At 38.1% G+C, this 26298-nt stretch overlaps 3 protein-coding genes and 1 long non-coding RNA gene across 11 annotated transcripts; 2 read left to right on the forward strand and 2 right to left on the reverse strand.

The window, feature by feature from the left end:
- Window positions 1–694: 694 nt before the first annotated feature.
- On the forward strand, window positions 695–2671 carry LOC108952097 (uncharacterized). The gene is made up of 3 exons (XM_065165742.1): window positions 695–806; window positions 960–1048; window positions 2313–2671. Exons 1-3 carry the CDS (start codon window positions 768–770, stop codon window positions 2461–2463), a joined length of 279 nt encoding a protein of 92 aa, XP_065021814.1. The 5' UTR covers window positions 695–767; the 3' UTR covers window positions 2464–2671.
- A 1366-nt stretch (window positions 2672–4037) lies between these two features.
- Window positions 4038–6036, reverse strand: LOC135648206 (uncharacterized). The gene is made up of 3 exons (XM_065165744.1): window positions 5902–6036; window positions 5660–5748; window positions 4038–4395 (listed from the first exon to the last, which is right to left on the reverse strand). Exons 1-3 carry the CDS (start codon window positions 5938–5940, stop codon window positions 4245–4247), a joined length of 279 nt encoding a protein of 92 aa, XP_065021816.1. The 5' UTR covers window positions 5941–6036; the 3' UTR covers window positions 4038–4244.
- A 2468-nt stretch (window positions 6037–8504) lies between these two features.
- On the reverse strand, window positions 8505–10063 carry LOC135583470 (uncharacterized). The gene is made up of 3 exons (XM_065165743.1): window positions 9867–10063; window positions 9715–9781; window positions 8505–9548 (listed from the first exon to the last, which is right to left on the reverse strand). The coding sequence occupies exons 1-3, from the start codon at window positions 9936–9938 to the stop codon at window positions 8695–8697; spliced, it is 993 nt and encodes a 330-aa protein (XP_065021815.1). The 5' UTR covers window positions 9939–10063; the 3' UTR covers window positions 8505–8694.
- Window positions 10064–12010: 1947 nt separating this feature from the next.
- LOC135648221 (uncharacterized) lies at window positions 12011–24644 on the forward strand. Of its 8 annotated transcripts, none has more exons than XR_010500882.1 (5): window positions 12011–15914; window positions 16117–16204; window positions 16333–16681; window positions 23317–23915; window positions 24003–24644. It is a non-coding gene; the product is annotated as an uncharacterized LOC135648221 (long non-coding RNA). The 8 variants fall into 8 exon arrangements; XR_010500878.1 differs by having other exon boundaries at window positions 16120–16681; window positions 23317–23500; window positions 23603–23915; XR_010500881.1 differs by having other exon boundaries at window positions 16120–16254.
- Window positions 24645–26298: the final 1654 nt, after the last annotated feature.

Raw genomic sequence — 26298 nt, forward strand, 5'->3', positions numbered from 1 at the left:
ATATATATATATATATATATATATATATATATATATATATATATATATATATATATATATATCCAAAATGTTGTACACACTTGCAAGTTAGTAATTCTTATGTTTAACCTTTAATTTTTAATTTTTGATAAGTATTAAAAGGAATTTTGGATGTTTTAAATTATAATATTTCTAAAACTTATTAATAATCATGATTACTAGAGGTTAATCTGAATTTATTGGATGATTGTTGAATATACTAAAGATTCGAATATTTATATATAGGTCTAAACATTTTGGAGTATAAATATGCTACTACATACTTTAAAAGGTTGTACATTTTCAATCCCCATTATTAATGCATGCATCGCATCTTAAATTTAGCACAAAATCAGGTAATAAGTAATTTGAAAAAAACAAAAAAAAAGCGTGGACTGATTTAATTATCGATGCCTCTAAGAACAAAAACAAATTCCACTTTCCTATAAATTGTTATTAAAGTATTATATGAAATTAGCTGCCAAAATTCTTGGCAAGTTGGTCAACGCGAACTGCCGAATAATTTAATACGTTAATTAAAAAAAGCAAAAAGGTTAATTTACTCATTTAAAAACCATGTGTTACGCCGAAGAAAATCCTTGATCGTAGAGATCTCATCCGACGGTCTTCAAAAAGCGCGCTCTCGAGCTTTGTCTCATATAACAACGGTCTCCTTTGTTTCTCTCTCTCTCAATCATTCCGCTTTCCCTTTTCCTCATTTATCCGCCCCAACGCCATCGCTCGCTTCCATGGCTTCTTCCACCGCCAGTCGCTGGTTTAGGCCCGAGGTTTAACTTCTGCCACGATCGATCTTCGTGGATCGTTCGTTTTATTGTGCTTCTCCTCCATCGATTTTCTTTCCCCCGTGTCATGTCACTGCCGATGCTTTGATGCGTCTTCTTGGGCGCGCGCGCTGACGACATCGCTGTTGTGGTGATCAGGTGTACCCGCTGTTTGCGGCGGTCGGGGTGGCGGTGGGGATCTGCGGCTTCCAGCTGATCCGCAACATTTGCATCAACCCCGAAGTGAGGTGAGTCGCCGCTCATTGCACTTTCCCTGATATTTTCGATCGCAAGTAGGATTTCTTGATCTTATTCGTGCTGTGATGTCTTGGATCTAGGCACCACGTTGATCGAACTGTCGACCTCGAGAATTCTAGCTTCCGATAGGGATTGTATTTTGGTAGATGTAGGAGTCAGGCGAGCTCGATTAGGGCCCTCTTCCGCTTCTCATCTCCGCACTCACGTTCCTGTCCTCCTCATTTATATTATTTGGTGCATCCAATTCTGTTTGTCTTCCATCTGATCTCCTCCACCCACATTTGTGCTGATATTTTACTGTAATTTCATCTTGAAGGGCAAGAAGAAGATGTTGTTAGGAACAGGAAGGTATTTATTATTAGTATTATGGTAATTTGTTCATAAATAACTCGTCTCATTTTAATTCATGATTTAGAAAAATTGCCATCTTGGATACTACTGACAAGGTGTAAATTGTAATAATATGAAGAGAAAAAGAAACACAGGTATGAATTATAATTCTTGGAAGAAAATAAAAATCATGATTCACAGGAACGCAGGACGACACAGAATTATTATTTTTTATTTTTCATGGATGTGATATTGTTCATACATTTCTTAAATTAGCAGGGAGCATATTTAGACGGTCAAAAGTAGAGGATCAATTAATGTTGATGCACTTAGAGTTCCCTGCAACTCAAAGTGATGTTTGATGAGTATGGATGACTTGTGAGGATTTACCTTACCTTTGTGTTAGCTAGCCCTCATTCCGTCAGATGAAGGCAGTTGTTGTTATCATATGACCTTTCTCATGTAATTTTATTATGACATGTACTCCACATAAGTTGTTGTCGATATCGACCTTTATTCTTCAGTGACATAACACATGCGAGCCTCTTGATTTGTCCCACATAATCTTCTGTTGATGTTGTCTTAAAATTCTTAGTTTCATCTAAGAGATTTGCCGGTCGGTTCCCTCGGGCATTCTAGTTGATGAGTGCCATGGTTTTCTCTGTTGATGGGCCTAGTCACCTACCTCTATATGCATTCTGTGTTATAACCTGATCTCATGGATAACTAATCTAATCTGATTGACAACTTGTTAACCTATGCCACTGACCCAAAAGGATTAACCCGATAAATATATGTAGTCGGTATTAGATCAATTCAAATCTCCACTAAATTTGGATGCAACATTTTGTTTGTGAACTTTATGACTATCTACTCAAGTTTTCTGTCATGTTTTCGATATGAATGTGCATCCGATGAATTCAGGATTAATAAGGAAGGCAGAGCCGCAGGAGTGCTGGAGAACTATGCAGAAGGAGAGAAATACGCCGAGCATAGTCTCCGAAGGTTTGTTCGGAACAGAAACCCTGAAATCATGCCAGCAATTAACAATTTCTTTACTAATCCGAGCAAATAAAGCATTCCATAGCGGAGCAGCTCAGCATGATGGATCTCAAGTTGGCATTCGATATACTATGGTTGAAGACCCATGGTTTAATATTATTCAATGCTTCAGTGAGATGGAACTGAATTCTGTGTGTGCAGTATGTACATTTAAGATGCTGAATGTGTCTGAATTGTTGCGTAATAATGTTCAATAACATGTGATGACCTTTTCGCCTCTATATTGAATCACATTATTAGTATAATGCATTGAAATCATATTTACTTTAACACATTTCGTTTAGAAAGGTGGGAAGAAGTTACAGGAGTTTCTTAGATACACTTTGGTTTCCAAGATGGTAAGTAGCTTAATTTATTTTCAATTATGGTACTAATATTTTAATTTTTTGTTCAATGATATTTTACTATCATGTATGTTCGTTGTGCAGGTTATGCCATTTGATTTGCGACCATGCCATCGATCTGCTTTTTGTGATGGACTTCATGGATATCTGTGTGGGTCATTTTTATCTCATGTAAGTCTAAATCTACTGATATCGGTATTCTTGAGGTTTCTGTATAGGTTACAAATATTGCTTTTGAAGATTATGATGCTGGAAACAGCCATTGTTGAGCAGCATGCATCACGAAGTTGGAGCATTGACATGTGTGTTGGGCATTTCATTGCATAATCTTACATATAATTCCATCATTTTCTTAATTTCCTTGAGATAAATTAATTTTTTTGTCTCCAGGTTTTTGTTGTATGCTTTTTTACCATTCTCTTTGACAACTTCCATAGTTTTTAAAGTCTTGTTAACTTCTATAACTCCTCTACTACAATTGTCTCCCATATTTTCTCCACCTCTCAAGCTTCTACTAGAATGGCCTCTCATTTTCTTCATTTTTATCTGTAAACTTATACAATTGCTCTTAAGTACTTCACTTTGTTTGTTTCTATTTAAGCATAAATGTAAGGTTAACATACTCATCTAAGTTATCTTGTTTGTCTTGACTACTAGAATCTCTCCCCATAGACGCAGTTGATGTTTATTGAATATTTAATTTTTTTTTTAAATATTATATATTTTATAAATATAATCATTAAAATAAAAATAACACATCAAATTGTATCAATTTATATTGTCTAAATTTAATAGCAAAAATGACAATCCAAAATACTGAGTTAATGATAAATCCAACCTTTACAAAATTCATAGATTATATTAATAAAGAAATAAACATAAGCGGCGGGTGGAAAGGAGGCTATGGTTTGTGGGGGGATTTGTTGGCTTGGGAAGAGTGAAAGTGAAGAGCTCATCAAAGATTGCACCAAATTTTGTCGTTCTATCTTTTTCTCATCCATCGATGGAGAGAAAGATGTCGCCTCAATGATTAGATTTGGGAGGAGCTGCTAATATGGTCGATCAAACTAGAATCAATAAACAATATTGAATTAGATTCAACCCAATCCCATTGTGGGCTCAAGAACGTGCCGGAGCTAATTTAAAGAGCATGCTTGTACCGCTATAGGTGCTCGGACCACACCTTGAACCGAGGCAAGTGCCTGATTATTTCAATGCATTATAATAATAATGTGATTCAATATAGAGGCGAAAAGGTCATCACATGTTATTGAACATTATTACGCAACAATTCAGACACATTCAGCATCTTAAATGTACAGACTGCACACACAGAATTCAGTTCCATCTCACTGAAGCATTGAATAATATTAAACCATGGTCTTCAACCATAGTATATCGAATGCCAACTTGAGATCCGTCATGCTGAGCTGCTCCGCTATGGAATGCTTTATTTGCTCGGATTAGTAAAGAAATTGTTAATTGCTGGCATGATTTCAGGGTTTCTGTTCCGAACAAACCTTCGGAGACTATGCTCGGCGTATTTCTCTCCTTCTGCATAGTTCTCCAGCACTCCTGCGGCTCTGCCTTCCTTATTAATCCTGAATTCATCGGATGCACATTCATATCGAAAACATGACAGAAAACTTGAGTAGATAGTCATAAAGTTCACAAACAAAATGTTGCATCCAAATTTAGTGGAGATTTGAATTGATCTAATACCGACTACATATATTTATCGGGTTAATCCTTTTGGGTCAGTGGCATAGGTTAACAAGTTGTCAATCAGATTAGATTAGTTATCCATGAGATCAGGTTATAACACAGAATGCATATAGAGGTAGGTGACTAGGCCCATCAACAGAGAAAACCATGGCACTCATCAACTAGAATGCCCGAGGGAACCGACCGGCAAATCTCTTAGATGAAACTAAGAATTTTAAGACAACATCAACAGAAGATTATGTGGGACAAATCAAGAGGCTCGCATGTGTTATGTCACTGAAGAATAAAGGTCGATATCGACAACAACTTATGTGGAGTACATGTCATAATAAAATTACATGAGAAAGGTCATATGATAACAACAACTGCCTTCATCTGACGGAATGAGGGCTAGCTAACACAAAGGTAAGGTAAATCCTCACAAGTCATCCATACTCATCAAACATCACTTTGAGTTGCAGGGAACTCTAAGTGCATCAACATTAATTGATCCTCTACTTTTGACCGTCTAAATATGCTCCCTGCTAATTTAAGAAATGTATGAACAATATCACATCCATGAAAAATAAAAAATAATAATTCTGTGTCGTCCTGCGTTCCTGTGAATCATGATTTTTATTTTCTTCCAAGAATTATAATTCATACCTGTGTTTCTTTTTCTCTTCATATTATTACAATTTACACCTTGTCAGTAGTATCCAAGATGGCAATTTTTCTAAATCATGAATTAAAATGAGACGAGTTATTTATGAACAAATTACCATAATACTAATAATAAATACCTTCCTGTTCCTAACAACATCTTCTTCTTGCCCTTCAAGATGAAATTACAGTAAAATATCAGCACAAATGTGGGTGGAGGAGATCAGATGGAAGACAAACAGAATTGGATGCACCAAATAATATAAATGAGGAGGACAGGAACGTGAGTGCGGAGATGAGAAGCGGAAGAGGGCCCTAATCGAGCTCGCCTGACTCCTACATCTACCAAAATACAATCCCTATCGGAAGCTAGAATTCTCGAGGTCGACAGTTCGATCAACGTGGTGCCTAGATCCAAGACATCACAGCACGAATAAGATCAAGAAATCCTACTTGCGATCGAAAATATCAGGGAAAGTGCAATGAGCGGCGACTCACCTCACTTCGGGGTTGATGCAAATGTTGCGGATCAGCTGGAAGCCGCAGATCCCCACCGCCACCCCGACCGCCGCAAACAGCGGGTACACCTGATCACCACAACAGCGATGTCGTCAGCGCGCGCGCCCAAGAAGACGCATCAAAGCATCGGCAGTGACATGACACGGGGGAAAGAAAATCGATGGAGGAGAAGCACAATAAAACGAACGATCCACGAAGATCGATCGTGGCAGAAGTTAAACCTCGGGCCTAAACCAGCGACTGGCGGTGGAAGAAGCCATGGAAGCGAGCGATGGCGTTGGGGCGGATAAATGAGGAAAAGGGAAAGCGGAATGATTGAGAGAGAGAGAGAAACAAAGGAGACCGTTGTTATATGAGACAAAGCTCGAGAGCGCGCTTTTTGAAGACCGTCGGATGAGATCTCTACGGTCAATAATTTTCTTCGCCGTAACACAAGGTTTTTAAATGAGTAAATTAACCTTTTTGCTTTTTTTAATTAACGTATTAAATTATTCGGCAGTTCGCGTTGACCAGCTTGCCAAGAATTTTGGCAGCTAATTTCATATAATACTTTAATAACAATTTATAGGAAAGTGGAATTCGTTTTTGTTCTTAGAGGCATCGATAATTAAATCAGTCCACGCTTTTTTTTTTTGTTTTTTTCAAATTACTTATTACCTGATTTTGTGCTAAATTTAAGGTGCGATGCATGCATTAATAATGGGGGGGTTGAAAATGTACAACCTTTTAAAGTATGGAGTTGCATATTTATACTCCAAAATGTTTAGACCTATATATAAATATTCGAATCTTTAGTATATTCAACAATCATCCAATAAATTCAGATTAACTTCTAGTAATCATGATTATTAATAAGTTTTAGGAATATTATAATTTAAAACATCCAAAATTCCTTTTAATACTTATCAAAAATTTAAAATTAAAGGTTAAACATAAGAATTACTAACTTGCAAGTGTGTACAACATTTTGGATATATATATATATATATATATATCAGCATCCATAGGGTAAGAAAAAGACAAGGAGAATACTATGTGTTGATCAGATCAAAGAAGCATTCACGTGCACTTTTGACCAAACAGCCTTGTCCGCGACTGTATCTATATATCATTTAAAACAGGAAGGAGATGAAACATGATGTGTCACATTTAAGCTATAAATGTGTCGCAATATTCGGTAAATATCATCTGAATTGACCTCATGTATGTCATCATTGGCGAGAAGGGAATTGCTAAAACTATAGATACATGATGACATCCAAATAAAAAATAACGCTAATATTCCAGTAACGATTGCAATCAAGAAAGCTGCAATAAAAACTCACTCTACAACGCCTTTCCATCTCCTTCAACACACCATCGGTTCCCTTCTTCAGCAAGTCCTCTTCGGGGTATTTCATGTTAAGATGTTTAATGCCAGATGTGGCAAAAAACTGTGATCACGTCTCCGGCTTGTTCCATACGAGCTCCTGCCATTCGTCCGAGAGGAATTTCAACTTTCTGAGTCGTTTCGGAACCTGCGAGCTCGATCTCGCCAAGAACTTTGTTGCATCGCAATCACCTGCCACATTAGTAGGAGAATTACCAATCATGTGTTCTTTGGTGGCCAAAGATTATGGAAGGCTTTACCTTGTCGCTTACTAGAGAATCCGTGATAGTCTTGTCGCTAGCATCCTCTGTGACAACAACATAAACAGATTCCATTTCAAGAACTAGGGAATCAGCAGATGCTCCAAACAGGCACTTGCCTAGGCACGAGGTGTGACCCGAGCACCTATTAAGCAGTCCAAGCAAGCGCTTTCAATTAAGCGCTGCTCAGGCACGTGCTTGAGCCCAGGCGGCAGGCGACTTAGGCATGCACTTGAGCCAACAATGGGATTGGGTTCAATCTAATTCAATTTTGTTTATTGATTCTACTTTGATCGAACCTGATTAGCATCTCTTCCCAAATCTAATCATTGAGGCAACATCTTCCTCTCCATCGATGGATGACTCCAACGTCTTTCTTTGATGAGCTCTTCTTCAGAATTTCTCTTCTTCTCCCTCCCCTCCTTCGGTGTCGCATTCTCCCCCTACCTTGACCTTGACAAACCCCTATCCTCTCCTCCTTGCATAATGCGTTGAGCTCCCTCCGAGCCCAATAGAGCCCTCCCCTCCCTCTTTCTCCCAAACCCTCACAACCCCCTCTCCTTCCTCTTCCCTCTTCCCCTCCCCTCACTCTTTCTGCCAAACCCTCACACAGAATATTCATGAAGTCCATCGCAAAAGCAGATCAGTGGCATGGTCGCAAATCAAAAGGCATAACCTGCACAATAAACATACATGATAGTAAAATATCATTGAACAAAAAATTAAAATATAAGTACCATAATTGAAAATAAATTAAACTACTTACCATCTTTGAAGCCAAAGAGTATCTAAGAAACTTCAGTAACTTCTTCCCACCTTTCTAAACGAGATGCATTTAAGTAAATATGATGGGCCATACATACTATACTCACAAAAGCATTAGATGATTAGAACATATAACAACTAGGCATCATTCACAGGATTAAAGTAGGAAATCTACCAATAAGTTTCTATGAAAAAGAAAAATGCAACATGTAGTCTAACAGGTATCTTTACACAATTTTTAGACAAGACATTGATTAACAAAAACATGAATTCAATAAAATATACAGAGAAGTAACTTCCCCTGGTTTTAGAGTAACGAATGTTGAAAGCTAATTTAAAGTAATGTTCAGGCTTCAACCTAGAAGGATTAACATGTTCCAAAAAAGAATTGCATATTAACATATTCAGTCCATTCACATGCACACATTCATACAAATGATGCAGACATTTTAATCGCATTATGTTACCAAAATCAGTTCTTATACACCCAAACTCTATGCCCATATTCACATGGCTTTCTTCAAAAGATAACTCTATAATAACGAAAACATAGAAGTCCCACAGGTCTCCTTGAACGAGAACATTCACTGTAAGAATGGAAAAGCAGTGGACGTGACTACCTAGGTTCTTGAACTCATGCTACAAGAACGAGATAGATGGAGAGCAAAAGGCTGTCCTCCACCACCAATGCGGACCTCACCGCCCGCCACAGGAGCATACTGCTTCCTGCACCCAGGGCAGCGTCCGTCTGCCTCGAGAATCCGTTTGTGGCAAAACAAGCAAAGGCGAAAGCCACAGTTACATGGGAGGAAGCTCGAGTCAGTTGGATCCAGGTCCTCATAGCAAATGGGGCATGAAGACGGTGTGGAGAGGATGCCATGCTGTGCGCACCCGGCTGCAGCAAGGCGCCGCTCTGTGCTCACCGGCAAGCTCCGCTGCTTCGAAAGATTGGGCAAGCTCTGTGGGCGGGAAGCATCGTCTGGCCTCCAAGCTCTGGGCACCATCGGCTTAGCAACAGGCTTTGCCAAACCCTCATGGCAATCTTTGTCCATGCCACAGGGAATTGACTTAGAATCTGGGTTTCCGGCGACAGGGTTCGAATTGGGTTGTTCATCGACGACAGACAATGCATCAGCTAGGGCTTCCCAATCGTCCATGCCCCCTTTCTCATCACCTCTCTCCTCACAATCATCTTCCTCCTCTTCAGCATCGCTGATACTTCTCGAGGAGGATCCATAGCTGCTTAAACTCTTGACACTATCGTTTGGGCATCCATTCATGGTGCTACCATGAGTTGGAGAACCGTCCTCGCTGTCGTTAGAGATTGATCCATCCCGTTCCGCTACAACCCGCTGCTCCTCCTTCTGCTCCTCTTCCTTCAACCTCCCGTTCGACTTCTCAGAAGGAACCGGATGACGGGGAGGGGACGCAGCGGGCGGCCGCCTGCTCGTCACCACGCAATCCTTGTTCCTCACTGCAGATCGGCAAATAAAGCCGAAGCAGGACCCAGTTTTTAGCGCAAGAACATCAAAAACACAAAAACCCAATAAACAGAGATCGATCGATCCTCCAAATAAACAAACCAAAATCCCCAAAAATCCACAATCAAAACCCTAGCGCCAAACCAATCGGGTGGGTACCTTGCGAGAGCCACTGCTCGCGCCGCGCGTCGAGCTTGCACTGCTTCAATTTCGCGGACCTGTTAGTCTAATCGTCACAAAATATGACGTCAGAAAAGCAATTGAGATCCAATGTCGAGAACGAAGGAGGAGGAGGGAAGAAGAATCGGTACCCTCTTTTTCCTGGCGACGTCCCGCGACATGGCGGTGAGATAGGCGTCGTCGGCCACGGCATCGGAACCCATCTCCTCCTCCTTATCTTCCTATGGCTTACAAGAAACCTCCTCTCTCGCGATCGAGGGGTGAGGAGACGACGAGCGACGAGACCAAATCGAAACTGTCAGCCATAGAGCTTGCGGTTTGCGCTTTCTTTAAGTCTCTTCCTTCATTTCGGTCCAGAAATATTTATATTTACTAAAATATCCCTAATATTTTACGGCATTTATTATTATTTACATAATCTGCTTAGTCAATTCAGTTACCGACACACAAATCATCATCACACCTACCGGCGTAATTATTGGAAGTGTCATGTGGGCCCTTTGATAACCATCTGGAAGTCAGCCATGGGGCCCACTGTGAACCCAACTGCTGGTGCTGTCGCAAAGAGGTTGTTATTGAGTTAGAATCACACCGATTACGGGCGTAAATGAACGGTCTTAATCGAATTAATATGGATCAAATCTGAGTTCATGATCCTTATGCCATCCGAGCGGATCCGGGTTCAACTCATCTGCACGGGTTATCGGATCCGCTGATACCGCTGTGAGATAAATGAACCGTATTAATGTATAAACAACGGTATTTGGTTGGTGATGGGATAAGTACTCCGATCACAAAGCCTACCAAATTGGTGGGGCCACCATGAGAAGAGCGTACACTTATGGCTCTTCTTGCTTACGTCTTCAATTTATGTAAATGTGAGCTGATTTGGTGTGATCTTAATATATATATATATATATATATATATATATATATATATATATATATATATATATATATATATATATATATATATATATATGAGTTAACGGATGCTAGAATTCTGATATATCGATTTATAATATATATATATATATATATATATATATAATATATATATATGAGTTAACGGATGTTAGAATTCATGTGATATATTTATTCATAATAAATTATTAATATAATGATACATATAATTTAAATTTAAAAATAATTTAAATTTATTTTAACTCTTGTAGTTTTGATCATAAATCACTTAAATCTTTATGATTTATTTATATCTAAAATAACTCTTATATTTTTAAAAATATAATATATGAATTTTTTTTATCAAATTTAAGTTAACATACGTTAGAGTTTACTTACACTCCATGTTGACTCACAATAAATTATTAATATAATTATACTTATAATTTAAATTTTAAAATGTGTTGAGGTTTATCTTGTCGAGGAAGAGGAAGCGACGAAGACCATAACGATAAATGAGAGGTAGAGATAAGAGAGATTAGAGGCGGAGGTAATAAAGAGCTGGACTGCCACGTCATAAACATGACGAGTGAGAAGATAAGAGAGGACGAAGTAAGAGTTTGTAGGGACAAAAATATCCATGAGGAGGAGGGATCAGAAGACTAATGCGTATCTAACGTCAGATTAATTGACATATATCCACTTTAGACACGACCAAAAGCTCCTGAGCTCATTGTTAACGTGGGAGAGGTGGTATGTGTATGATTCTTTATCAAACAATAATGACTTAGGATTATTGTTTGTGATCATTTTCATGAGGATGTCTCCTCCCATTATTGATGATGATCCTTTTTTTTAACTTAAATTACATATATTATTATATTAACTAATTTATTATGAGTCAGACTCTATTATTTTTAACTTAAACTTAATGGGAGAGATTTATATACTATATTTTTAAAAATATTAGGATTATGTTAGATATGAATAAATTATAAGGACGATCGATGTGCCCACGTGTGGATTTTCTTGTCTCGTGAAGTTCAGCAAACACGAAACTTTTACCGGGTCCCATCATCTCTACGTGAGGCTCCAGCTGGACACGTTGGGCCCGTTGGAACCACCGCCCTCCCTGTTTGTTCTAAGACGGACGATCCGGATCCATCGAACGAGCCATGTCGGGATCCCGCAAACAGCACTCCGCCCGTTTGGGTACAGTGTCGACGGTCAAACGACCATTACTACGTTAAAAATTTTAAATTACCCTTCTGCATACTCGACGCACCTGCGCCAGAGAAATAGCGGGCCCCTTGGCACCACGCCAAAGATCGCACGGGTATGGAGGTAATAATACTCTTGCTGAGGTCATCAGTCTTCTCCCCGTTCGTTTCTTCTCCGTTCCGCTACTCACCGATTTATATCTCTCGGCTCCTCCAATCCTCCCCCTCCTCCTCCTCTCTAATTCCAGTCAATTCCCAATCCTGGAGACTGAGCGGCACAAAAGGAATGGCACGGTAAGTGGATTCCATCTCAGATCTCCTCTTCTCCTCCTTGCAGCTACCGAGTGATCTCTGGACGCAGCGGTTTATCGATCTCTTCCTGGCCTTGTTGGTCCCTCTTTCATGGTGGATTAGATCGATTGCTCCTTTCTCTTTGAGGTTACAAAGCGGGAATCGGTCGATAAACCTCTGCATCCGGACTTCAGTGTACATCCATCCATCAGACCTCTCGTTCCCTCACTTCGCTTTGGTTTTTCCCTTAAATTTCTGAGATAGATGATTGGGGACTAAGGAAGTTGTTCGTGTGAGCTGTTAGCGCTGTTTGATGTGATCCATTTGATGCAGATCGTGATTGATTTTTGCAGATATGATGAAGGTACTTCGCAGATCTTTATAGTTGATAAATGATAGTGTCACCAGAAGTAAGATCGTGGTGAATTATGATGATGAATGGAGAGAATATTTAATATGCTCGATCTATGGTCTCCTTATGCCTTTCATTTTGCATCCACGTTTTTGATTCGTTTTCCATTTCATTACCGTATGATCTATACATCTTTGGTGGAAAAAAATGTTCCTGGTCCTTGCTGACGCATGTAGTGGGGTAAATGGACAGCAGTGAGATAGAAATCTTTGTTTAGTACGGAAGCTGGCTTTATTGGTTAGTTTGTCAAAAATGATTGATTGGAATATATTCTGAGATGGCTTAAACTTGGTTCTGCGAGGAATAAATGGGAAGATAAAGTAAAGCTGGTCAGATTAGTGTGACATAAAGGCATGGTGTCCTATGAAGATGATTGAGATATATTCCATATTTCGGTCATATAAAGCTTAGCTACAGTAATATTTTTCTCTAAATTTCTCCCATTACATAGAGAACAAATTCAGGATCCCCGAGTTTTACCCAATACGAGATCTGGTGTACCTGTTGCATGTTTAACTCACAACATGAGAAGTCTTAGCCTCGTATTTGGAAGTCAACTTCACTGGTTTTGGAAGATCCCTTGTGCTACCTCGATTGTGAAATCTCATGATGCATCCTTACAAGTTGTGGATGCAAGAATTTCCCCTTATCAGACAACTATGGTTGAAGGAATGCATAGCTGACACTGAAACCTCTATTTTTATTATGTTTGTAATGCTTGTAGGTGTATCTGTATTAATCTATTTAAACATGAATATGTACACAGGAAATGATACAGTAAATGCATATTTGATGTGAGAGTATGATATGTTGGTGATATATGTCTTTCTTTGTGTGTATTATGTGAAATAACGAAATTCCAATGACTGTATGAATGGATAGGACTGTTGTTGATCTACATATGGAAATATTTGCATTCATATTAATTCATATACTTTTGTTAAATCACATGCATATAACATAGCTACCTGTTTATAGCATGTCTATTGTTGGATATGATTTCCCTTGACTGCCTGGGTTTTTGTATTGCATTCTTGTTGCAAAAGCAGAACTTCCTGTGTTTGTGAATTTCACTACCATGCTTCCGGAAAGCAATTAGTCAAGTACACTAATGCACTGAAAGTGTGCCAGGCTTTGATTTTTGGGTAACATGGGTAATATCCTTGATATGCTATAATAGACAAGGTGAATGAGAGTAAATTATAACCATTTTGGTCATCTATGTATCCGAACTTAGTTTTCCTTGATGTCTAAAGGGTCATAGCATCATGTATAGTTCTTATATATTTTGTCTAAGTTCCAGTTGAGGCCCAGAAAAGGTATGGCAAACATGTAACAACGAGCAAAAGCTGGTGGGTGGAGTACAAACATGGTGATATTCAATTATTGTCTTTCTTATTTTTTCTTTGTTTGTCTACTTTCCTAGCCAGATTATTGCCTTTTCTATTTATTATATAGAAACTAGAACAATGTTACATGCTAGGGCATGGCTGACTAAACTTGAACACAATATTCCTTTTGTATTTATCGGTATTCACCATATATTAGTTGGTAGATGAGTCAACTATGTTTCTTGAGGGCAGCTTATTTTCTTCTGTATATGTAAAATGTCATGCTAGTACTATTTATTCTTAGTTGAATGTAAAAGCCTTCTTGTAGTTAGTTATCTTTTCTCCTTCTGTATGCTCTTATAAATCTTGATAACTGTTAAAGGGCATCATGTCATTTTTATCTTTTAGAACATTGGAAAGGAATTGAAAACATGACTAATTATACAAGTCATTCATTTCATTTAGTTTACTAAAACACACTCTAGTTTCTTCTTTATTTTATGTACTCGTCTGTACTTAGTATCTGTCATAAAGTATTTTAGTTTGGTGCCTAAAAGCTAGACTCTGTTGTTAGTATTGGATATGTTTCTGTAAAATAGAAAGTGGGTTTGGGTGCACAAGGCTCGCACCAATATTGTTAGTGTCCAAAAAGTCTATGTGAAATTATATTATTGAAGTTGCTCATTGAAGAATATAAAAAATCCTTTATTAATTTACCCAAATTTGTTCCACTTGAGTCCCGGACATGCCTAATTTTATATTTGGGCTACCCTCCTGCTAACTTAATTTTTAGATTATGCATATTGGTTTTCAAGTTCAATTACTTTTATTTTTTAATAGGCCTATATGGTCAGGCACCATATAAACTCACTGTCCTGATCCTATTTTCTCTTCAAATTTTATCTTTGCATCGTTATAAGATTCAGATATGGCCATTTGACCCTCAATTTTGTGCACCTTCCTTCAAATGAATTTGAAAAGTATGATTGGATTTCTTGCAATCATGGGGATCAGTTAAAAACATAAGTTCCGCAGTCTGCAAAACTCTTTTCTGAACAAATCTATTTCCTCTACTGGTGTGATGGCATCGGGTGTAGGTTCAACTTTAGATTCTAGAATTTGATACTTCTATAATTGATTTTGATAATTTTAATGATTTATGGATACATGATTGACAATGGAATTCATGGAACTTTTGGTAGTTATCTAGCCAATATAATAAAGTAAAAGTGTTAAGTTTTTCTATTGCACATATTTATGATATTCTCTGCCAGCAAAATTGGAAATTTTTGTTACGACAATCTTTTTTTATTACACATGCCATTTGTCACCAACTTATCAGGCTGATCCTATTGTGCATGAATGGCTTGCTTATCAATGAGTTTTGCACATACCATTGCAGTCATGTGTTCCCTGTCAAGCGTGCAGGCTAATTTGTAGAGACATGTTTTACTCGACCATGTTTCAATTCTAGGCCATGCTAAAGAATAAAATCTCTCTCGACAAATAGAATATTATGGGTGTGATCTGATATGCTGACAAGCTCTAATCTCTGGTTAGTGAAGGGACCTTCATTTATTAGCTGAATGATTTAGCAAAGTTGTAGTTGACACTGCAGAACTTGCTACAGTGTGGCCAGTGATACATATGCAAGCAATAGGAACTGCTGCATAATAGTTTCCTTATTGCTAGCTCCAAGTGATGAATATGGTGCTCAGCCATCCTTGTATGCCTTCTCAAGATTAATATCATATGGCTCTGGGTATCTTCTTTTCTTCTGCACATGCTCATTAAGATCCCAGTCCTGTTTGACATGACTTTATTGCTACTGCTCTTCTGGCATTATAGTGAAAGCCAAGCCATGAGACTGATTGTGGACCACTTCTACAGCATTTTATGTTGTACTACTTCAATACTTGTTCGACTGTTCGATGCAGTGGATTGATTTCTTAGCAGTGATTACGGGTCCTCCCTGAAACACTCATTTGTTCTGTGACATCAATGCAGCAGACAGGTTAAAAGGTATTACCGAACTTGCATTATATTATTAGTTGCTTTACCTTTATGTTTAAATATGTCCCTTTTACATTATCTGGTCAAGTAATAACAATTTTTCAGCAACAATATTCCCTATATTTAGTGTTATAACATGTATTAGGTTTACTCCGGCCTCCCAAATATGGCCGAGGAAACAACAGTAGAAGATAATGTTGATGTTCTTTAGCAGGGAAGAGACTCAGGGATGAAAGAGGTGGTGCATCCCAGACGCCATTAATGTTTGTCCTCATCTAGCTTTAGCTGGTCTATCAGACGTAAGTTATCTGAAAGAAATCTGATCCGCTATCATCCCTTGTCAAGAAGGGTGAGAAGACCGTCAAACGTTTATTGTATATTTATCTCGGCCTAATGCTGGGCTCAAACCCAACTCCTTTGTGAGCAGAACGAATCGGGCTCAAACAACCAACTACAGTCTGTTAATGTGACGCTACATGAGTTGGGCTAAAGCTTCGCACGTTGCGGAACAAAGCTATGCCTTTGTGTCGGCTGGGGCCAAGCGGCGGAGGGGGTGAGGAGCTCCCTGTCGTCTTGGGTGGTGATGTCAGACATGACGATGACTCCGTGGATTACACCACCACGATAAATTTGATTTAATCCCTTTCGCCCCTTTGATGCTCTTTGATTGATTCCAGTGGCTTATCTTATGGTGGAGCAGTTTCCGAACAAGCTGGTAGAGTATTGCCTCCCCAAGTAACGGTCTCCACTTCACCGACCAGTGACTGCATGATACGGTATGAGAATGAATTTTGAAAGAATAATTATATTTACTGGAATAATTTTTTCGGATAGAAAAAGAATGAACTCATGATAATGTTGAGAAATCTAGGGGTGACGACACATGCGCAGCGGAAGAAAATAAAAATAATATCTCTAAATTTTTTATCGATGTGTTCGTTGTCGTGCGAAGATTAGTACGTAAAAATTGTAAAACTTAAAACTACGTATATGAAAGATTGTGTTATCTAAGGATATCATATATCCCTGAATCCTTACAGATCTCTAGAAGAGGGTGAAGGTCAAAACTTTAAGCATGTTATCTGAGGAGGAGAAGGATAGGAGAATAGGAGAGACAACCCAAAAAGGCTATAGCAACCATTGGTTCTCTCATATTTATATAGGTCCCCTATCAACTTAACCATAATGGATCCTGCCCTATTGGGTATTGGATCTCTATCCAACTATCCAAACCTCTTAGATTAGTGGATCTTTATCCAATAATCTCTCATTGACTTTTATTAGATCTCATCCATAGTATCTAATAATTCATGGGTTTATAAGATATCCAATAAGATAGGAGCTCCGACGGATATCTCATATCCGAACTTCTACTCATCACAATGTCTACTATATGTGTGTGATCCTCTAGGCCCAATATCGAGCTGACCGTGAGTCATACTTGTCAGAACCCCTTTCTGGCTCAGTAAATTATTATCTTCATAATAATTCACTCGACTCATCGACTACGGATGTATTAGGCCACTACGCCGTAGTCCCCAGACGATATAGGGGAATCCAATCCATTGGACCTGTCTATCCTTAGTTATCGTATACCTATAGTCCATTATCCATCTAATATCTCGGAGACCGTATATTGGGCATTGTGCTATCAAACTCGTATGGTTTCTGTTCGAGTCTCGCTCTAATCGGATTCTTTCGGAGAACTCTTTCTCTCTCAATCCGAATGACCCTGGCCAGGGATTTATCTGAGCAAAAACACATGAGATATTCCTATTATGACACCAAGAGTGGATGATCCTCTATCGACACTCAATTGTCCTCGTAAAATTGACTATCACTCCCGATGACCGGCTATGCTAGATCTGGAATCTCCAGACCTATAAGTCCGGTATCAAAGAATGAAGTACTCATACAGGACATCCTTGGCGTCTCAAGTTTAAGGACCAGATACACAATTGAGACTATGAAATCATTGTTTGATAGTAAGGAATCATCAACCATCCAGCATTCCGTAAGCGGATCAATTAGTGAACTCATTCTCCAATAAGCACTTGTATTGTATCCCTAGTGTCCCCGCATATGCAGCTATGAGACCAGCTGTATCAATCATATGGACAGGTATATAGCACACCAGTCTGTTCGGTTATTTCGATGTCCATCTCGAGTAACCTATAACCAGGATTATTTAAGATCAGCGAAACGGTCTCATTGTCGTGATCTCATCACGATCCGATTCTCATTGCACAGATCCATGTATATTACAATATATGTATATGCAACAATCAATATAAAGTGATAAAATGCTAAAATATAATAAGTAAAAAGATTATGTGTCAAGTCACACGTGTCATCACTCATATGATTGGCTTGCAAGACACCTATGACTAGCTGATAATACCTTAATAAAATAAAAAATAACTCATCACCAAGTTTAAAATCATAAAGGGATACAAAAAGTTTATCACCTTAAGGATAATAAACAAGGATACAAAATTGAAAATAAAAGACTCACCACTAAAGGAAACATCCAAGAGATACAAAGTTTAAAAGAGAACTTCAAGAGAGCTTTTGCAAATATCATCAGTTTCTAAACTTCTTTCTAACCCCTAAACACCAAAATAAGTACTAGTGCATAAAATAACCCTTCATGCATAGGAAATTACGAAATTAAATGTTTTACAATTGGTAACTAACTCCTTTAATACATATTTAAGTGGGCTAAGTTAAAAGCTGTGAGATAACATTATGGGCTATAGAGAATACCATAGCATTAGTAAGGTCCACACAAGCTGATTTGTAGCAAATTAGGCACCCCCCGTATCAATCTCCCCTGGTTGAAAAAGACTTGTCCTCACGTTCTTGTTTGTTTCATCAACATGATTATGATAAAGACTTAAATTAGCCACATTAAATGTTAAGGACACTCCATAATCTTCAGGTAGCTCAATCTCATAAGCATTCTTGCCAATTCTCTTAAGCATCTTGAATGGACCATCAGCCTTTAGTTTCAATTTTTCAAATTTTCCTATTGGAAACCTCTTCTTTCTTAGATGAATCCAGACCAAATCACTTTAAACTCCACGTGTTTTCTGTGTTTATTAGCAGTTTGTATGTACCTCTCATTTTGCTTCTCAATGGTTGCTTTAACACCCGCATGCAGCTTCTTTATCTGCTTAGCTCTTCCATCAGCATCTTCACGAAATTGCTTAGTTGTAGAATGAGGGACTAAGTCTAAAGGACCAATAGGATTAGCATCATAAATAACCTCAAAAGGACTCTTACCAATGCTATGATGCATAGAACGATTGTAGGCAAACTGAATTTATGAAAGAATGAGATCCCATTGCTTAATGTTCTTGCCAACATAGCTTCCAAGCAAGTTTCCCAAGCTTTTTTTCGTTACCTCAATTTGCCTATCGATTTGTGGATGATGCGAGCTGCTGAAACTCAAAGAAGTACCTAGCTTCCTGTAAATAATTCTCCAAAAATGAATGAGAAATTTTGAATCTTGATCAAATACTATAGTTCTTGGAATACTATGCAATCTAACAATTTTCTTAAAATACAAATCATCAATATGAGATGCATCATTTGATTTGTTGCAGGGAATAAAGTGAGATATTTTTAAAAATCTATTAACAACAACCATGATAGAATCCTTGTTCCTTTGGGTTCTTGGCAGTCCCAAAATGAAATCAAGACTCACTTTTCTCCCATGGAGCATTTGGCACTAGCAATGGAGTGTACAAACTAGAATTTTGACTTCTTATTTTTGTTAAATGAGACACTCGATATTATTTTACATGTCTCTCCGCATCTTTGAACATCTTAGACCAAAAGAAATTTGATTGAACAAGAGCTAGAATCTTGTTCATACTGAAATGTCCTCCCAAAACACCACCATGAGCTTTAGCTAGAATTACTTGTCTCAAAGAACAAGATGGAACACACAAGGCATTAGCTCGAAAAAGAAAACCATCAAAGATAGAAAATTATTGAAAGGAACCTGATTTACAATTCTGCCATATTGAGCCATAATCCACATCATTCTCATAGAAATATTTGAATATCTCAAATCCAACCACTTTGACTTCCATTGCTGATAATAAAGAATGCTTTCTGCTCAATGCATCAACAACTACATTTTGAACACCAGATTTGTGCTTGATTGTAAAGTTATAAGATTGCAAGAACTCCACCCAAGCTGCATGCCTCTTTTTTAGCTTGTGCTGGTGATTAATGAATCTTAATATCTTACGATTAGAATATAGGACAAATGGCTTGACAAGAAGATACCAACTCCAATGAGATAAAACTCGATAAATGACATAGAACTCATTATCATAGGTAGAATATTTTCTTTTTGTATTATTCAGTTTCTCACTAAAAAAGACAATGAGCTTTCCATCTTGACTCAAAACAATATCAATTCCCACGTTAAAGGCATCACATTCAACCTCAAACACATTGTCAAAATTAGGTAGAATTAAGATAGGAGCTTCGATCACCTTTCTTTTTAACATTCAATGGGATCATCAACCTCATTAGTCCACTTGAATTTATTATTTTTCAGGCATTCAGTGATTTGAGCAACAATATAACTGAAACCCATAATGAATCTCATGTAAAAGGAAGTTAAGTCATGTAAACTCCTCACCATCTCACATGTAATATATTGATCATTGTAGTGACATGATCTCGACTTATGTATGATTAATTTATCATTATATTGATGATTAATAATATGATAGATTCGTTAAGAGGTAATATTTTGATCCATTTGGGCAAAATACTCTCGATCAGACTAAATTTTTTTATATTCAATAATAATTTTTTCAGAGGATTGATAAGAGCATCGTCCATTGAATAGGTGCAGACATAATACTTTTGAGTGGACCTCTAAGTAGATTGGAAAATACAATTATGCTTTTCTTGTATTGGTCTCGAAGGATCAGATGGAGAGGGCTTTTCTTGTATTGGTTTCGAAGGATCAGATGGAGAGGGCCCAAATTTAGGGCCGAATTTGCTACTTTAGTATGTATGATGATTTTGAAAGCTTCCCAGCCAGGGAGCAAAGGAGAGAAAAGTTGAACATGCAAAACTTTGTTCAACAGGAGCAAAATATGACAAAGAATGTGGAGATTGATTGTTTAATTTTATTTTATGGGTAAAGAAAAAGAAAGGATTATTTTGAATTATGTCTAGTTTCTCTATGTCTTTAATTCAGGGACACAGTATAAAAGATTCTTATAGGGTTCACGAGGCTCATGGTCATAATGCTTATAGTTCTATATCCTGATTTGTCTATTGGAATAGAACGGATTGATTGCTAAATCTTGTGGATAAGTGAGAAACAATAAAGTACAAGGTTGAAAAAAATACTGATATATGATATTTTTGGATAGAGTTATAATAAATGAAAAGCATAAATTGGTGAGTTGTTCTTTTCGTTAAGGTTTTTAGATCTCTTGGAAAAGATATCCATGATTAGATTTTGATCAAGCTTTTACGCTATCAAATTTGTCCCATATTCAACTGAAAGAGAGCTAGAGGTATTCAATTAAGTTTTCAGAAATTATAATGTCAAGAAATATATGACAAAATAGCTATCGGAGTCCAAAGCGACAACCAACATAATAGGGGATAAAGAATTTGGTTGTTTTACATAAAAAGAAAGTTGAAATTCTTGTGAGATATGGTTAAAACCACCATATAACACTTGTGTCTTGCAAATTTTGTGGAGGCTGCATATTCTTTTTCTTCTCCTTGGAATATGAGTTAAAAGGGACTAAGAGGGCTAGTTAGTATTTGGGAGGGGGTTTAAGCATACGAGAGAGGGACTACATAAGTAAGGGAAAGGGTGTGGGAGACACTTGCTCAAGTTCCAAGGGATTGGGTTGAGTCTGCATAATTGCCTTGATCTACTCCATTTCTTGGGTTGTTGTCATGTAAAATGACCATTTCTTTAGTGTTTCTTATCCCTAATTCTGATCAGATCGCTACCCATACCATTAGCTAGCTACCCAGAAAAGGGTAGCTGATGGAAGAGATATATTTGGTTTTAATAGCTGCAGGGATATCAGTGATCTTATCAAGTTTGGAGAGCTTGATTGGATATTTTAATATTTGGCAGGGATATCTAAAACCCAATGCCATTTGATTATTACTGAACACTATGATCTTGAAATAATCCATCATCAAGAGAGGAACAGATGAAGATGTAATGACGAACAGATCCTTCATATAAGTTCAAAATTTAAGCTGAATATCCTGTTCACATTCCATTTTTGGTCTCTCTTTCTTGTAATGGTTCTTTTTTTGCATGTAAGATGCTTCTGTAGTGAAAGTTAAATTGTTATCTGTCTCACGGAGGCATGTTAAATGTGATGGACAGATAATTAATTCCCTTTAGGTTTAGATAAGAATTGATGTCATATGCTTTAGTCTTTTTCCAGCAAATTCTACATGCATCATCATATTTTGGGTGGGTGCTAATCTTGACCCAAACAATGGTGAGCAACAGCAGTGTCTTAGCATGGATTAAAGAACCATCCTCACCTCATGGCTAGAGGAAGGAAGGAAGGTACAATGATCTTTATCTTTGACAAGGCATCATCATTCAGATGTTGCTTGGTTGATGAGGAAATTGTGGACACATACCACAACAGAAGATGTTATTAATATGATCATCTGAGACTCAGAATGTCTTACAATTAATTACAGACATTGCATTCATAATCAGATCTCAAGGATAGGCAAAAACTAATTTGTTGCAGATATTTCCTGAGAATGTTTCTTGTTCTTTTTATACAAATATTTATTATGAGGATGGCACTTCAAATTTTCTGCTGAAGAAAGGACATCAAAATACCAAGCTTTCATTTCTTCCCTTGTTCTTGTCATATTATCATGTTCACCAAATCTTTCATAACTCTGGATTATTATATTCTGACCTCAGCTTAGGATGAGAGGGATAGAGTACAATTTATTAGGATGTTTACATCATTTATCATTAAGGTATGGTAGGTAGTTTGGTTTGAATCGGCTCAAAATCGATTAATTTGGTTCGATTAATCGATTTGTAATTATAAATAAAAAAAATTAAATCGATTTTGGTTTAAATAGTTAAATTATTTTTTATAAGAGATCATTTGATCGGTATGGTGTGTATCTATACAAAAAGCATATGATGGTTCCGTACTTCTCAATCAACGTGGGACTAAATGATCTTATCAATTTTTATTCGATTTGAATTGATCAGTTGAATCGAAGAAGATAACCGATTAAGATCGAATCAATTTTGGATCGATTTGAACATCACCTGCAACTTAACGTTGTTAGGACAAGTTGAACTCCTCCTGTAAAAGACCATCTTTATTCCTTTGCTAATGCTTAGCTTTCATTTCAGGCCCCTCTTTGCGAATGGCCGATGGACGCCTCTCCGGATGGATGGAAGTACGTTGCAACGCCGAGACTCTCTCACCATAAACATACGCAGCTCATGAGACCAGGAAAAGGCCTCTTCTCATGGTCAAGATTCTACGCTCCTAAAATAATCATCAACGTGATGACAGCGGGCAAGCATTATTGAGGTTGTCTCTGAATCACCCTATGAACATAGGGTTCGGATCATTTGGCTTCATCTCATCCCCTACCTCTCTCAAAAATGACTTGGAACTGCACCTCCTAAACAGGAAGTCGGGGGTGGCATCACGGCACTCATCATATCTACCTCTCATTGGACCAACACCCGTATCTATCTCTGTCTCTCTTGTTTAAAGAAATCATATCTTTAGTCAAAATATCATATCTCTCTTTTAATTTATAATCATATATATATATATAAGCATAAAATCTGTAATATATTATATTATAGTTTTTGAGTGAATCGTAAGATGATGGACACAAATGTGGTGTCACTATAACTATTGAGACCGAGATTTAGCAGACGATTTGGTATCATCCGCAGCACTCCATGCTCTGTGCTTTGCTAATGGAGGAACTCAGGTACGACTCTTCCTTGTGATGTTGAATGCAGCTCGACTTGGGCCTGACCCGATGAATCTGAGCTCCTCTCTCATCCATGAACCAAAGGGCGGGCATCAGTGCCGGGAGAAGGAGATCTTCTCGGTCAACCTGGAAAGCAGAGGACTGCAAGTTCCGTGCCCTTGTCATGGTATCTCCACCACCCTTTTGGGCACATCACATCAAGCATTCTCCACCGTTGGCATGTTCCTTCCCTTCTCCCCCACGCTATAAATGGGGGAAGCCCGGCGTTCCTCACTCTCAGCCAAACGGCGAGGAGAAAGAGAGAGACAGACGCACGCAGAAATGGGAGGAGGTCAGTCGTCTTCCAGGTCTTCTTCCTGCTTCTTCTTCTTCAGGTCGCATCGCAGAGACGAAGAAGCTGATGGCGAGCCGAAGTACACGTCGAGGAAGGTCCGGCCGAGCGACGAGGACCGAGGCCGCTGGGTTGGCGAGCCGGACGTGGATGTGAAGGCCTCCGCCTTCATTGCCAAGTTCCATGAGACTCGTTTCATGGACCTCGAAAGGCAAACCATGGTGGTGTGATGTGTGATTCACTTCAGCTTCCTCATCATAGTACAATACCTATGCTCTCTCTCTTTCTCTCTCTCTCTCTCTCTCTTTCTTCCTTGTAGTTTGCTTGATGTTGCAAAGTGTGTAGGCTGTAATGATTGATTAGGAGAATAAAACCGTAATGATATTAATTTGTTACGTAAACTGGTGTTCTTGCTCTGCAACATTTGCTGTGGATGTCTGCTAAGCAGAAGCCTGAGAGATTGAGAGCGAGTGAGATCTTTGCAGGGGATTTTGACTCGGCAGCAATGGATGACTAGTGAAAGACACCATTATTTTGACTTCAGGCACTCCTGCATTAGTAGTTTACTGTCTGTCATGTAATGATGCAGCAGTGACTTGGAGTTCTATGAGACAAGCTGTTGTTTGGTTATCGATCCAACTAAGAACTCTGCAAGATAGATAGAACGACAATAAGTTATTCGATTGTAGTGTTTGTCTTTAGAACAACATTGTTCTCCTATCTACTGCATTTGCAAGTGACAGTGACACCTCTCAATCCCAATGATCCAAGAAAAGGAAAGAAAAAGATTGATAATGGTGGTAGTTGAGCAAATTGTATAAATAGTATGTGAACATGGTTCTTAATCACTTTTGAAACTTAAGAACCATAAAAGATTCATTTAGCTTTGTTGTTGTCATGATCGTCGATGGTGGTGGTGTTGTTATCATCATCATCGTCGTCGTCGTCGTCGTCGTCTTAGATAAAATAAAAAGAAAACTGCTCAATTAGAGTTGGAGCTTAACGTCGGCCTCGACAACAAGTAATCGAAGCACAGATCAAACCTAAGACGAAGAGTTATCAAGTTGATCAAGCTACTAAACTCATGTAAACTTTGGCAGGGATAATTCATGTTGCAATGTGGTCTAAAATTGGCATATGAATGTGTTTTTGCCTCTTCAGACTCTGTCCTCCATTTCAAATTCTCTGTCAACTTCTTCATAGAATTAATTCTTTTCCTACACAATCCAATCCCCTTCCCTGCATGTCTTCATCATTGTTTACAACATTTATGGCAAGAAACCAATGATCCCTTTTCTTAACAACTAGCTGAATCTTCCTTCTGTTTCATTATCACAAAGAACAAACCAATGATCTCTAGAGATCAATAGAGCTTCCACAAAGTGATCTGATATTGCTCACAAATAACTTATTGTTGCTGATATGTATCAGAAGTAAATTGATGTGTTCAAGTTGTAGAACAAAGATTTGGTTAAGGTGAGAGAGCATTTGATACCTTTACATCCCCCCCCCCCCAGACTGTACCTCTCAAGCTCTTCACTTTTCAGTCATGTAGAGAGAAGAATGATGTCTCTTTCACATTGCTGTGCCAAATATGACTGGCACTGTGGTTCCTACTTGGATGGAGGAGAGACATTGCAGAAGGATGCTCTTTTTCTCTCTCTGGTCTAAAGGCCTTCTCTCCTACCTCTTTTTTGGCTGGCTATTTGAAGCCACAGCATGTGCATCCTAAACCCACCTATGCTACTAAGATTCACCTGCCTTCTCCCACAATCTTGTGGTGAATGCATATTAGCATGAAAGACTTGATGGTGTTAGCAATTAAGCTGAAGCATCTATATATAGGCTTGAGATGTCGATGATTATTGATATAAATCTTAATAATGGATGGCACAGCATCTGAACTCTGAAGCCATAGATGGATGGATCCACAAAGCTGGCCAAGAACATGCAATTGTTGTAATTGACACATCAAAGTTGCAGTTGAGTGGTCATGATGTCCTCCATTTCATGGAAAGTTGCAATTATGCTAGATTATTATTATTATTA

Source organism: Musa acuminata, chromosome BXJ1-4, assembly GCF_036884655.1.
Source record: "Musa acuminata AAA Group cultivar baxijiao chromosome BXJ1-4, Cavendish_Baxijiao_AAA, whole genome shotgun sequence".
Lineage (NCBI taxonomy): Eukaryota > Viridiplantae > Streptophyta > Magnoliopsida > Zingiberales > Musaceae > Musa > Musa acuminata.

Bases quoted from the DNA above. Each gene is read 5' to 3' on its own strand.
- LOC135648206 (XM_065165744.1), bottom strand. From the start codon at position 5,940: ATGGCTTCTTCCACCGCCAGTCGCTGGTTTAGGCCCGAG. The intron at 5,749-5,901 runs GTTTAACTTCTG...TGTGGTGATCAG, and splicing joins GTCGCTGGTTTAGGCCCGAG to GTGTACCCGCTGTTTGCGGC. The intron at 4,396-5,659 runs GTGAGTCGCCGC...CGATGAATTCAG, and splicing joins TGCATCAACCCCGAAGTGAG to GATTAATAAGGAAGGCAGAG.
- LOC135583470 (XM_065165743.1), bottom strand. From the start codon at position 9,938: ATGGGTTCCGATGCCGTGGCCGACGACGCCTATCTCACCGCCATGTCG. The intron at 9,782-9,866 runs GTACCGATTCTT...TGTGACGATTAG, and splicing joins ACGTCGCCAGGAAAAAGAGG to ACTAACAGGTCCGCGAAATT. The intron at 9,549-9,714 runs GTACCCACCCGA...GCCGATCTGCAG, and splicing joins CGAGCAGTGGCTCTCGCAAG to TGAGGAACAAGGATTGCGTG.
- LOC108952097 (XM_065165742.1), top strand. From the start codon at position 768: ATGGCTTCTTCCACCGCCAGTCGCTGGTTTAGGCCCGAG. The intron at 807-959 runs GTTTAACTTCTG...TGTGGTGATCAG, and splicing joins GTCGCTGGTTTAGGCCCGAG to GTGTACCCGCTGTTTGCGGC. The intron at 1,049-2,312 runs GTGAGTCGCCGC...CGATGAATTCAG, and splicing joins TGCATCAACCCCGAAGTGAG to GATTAATAAGGAAGGCAGAG.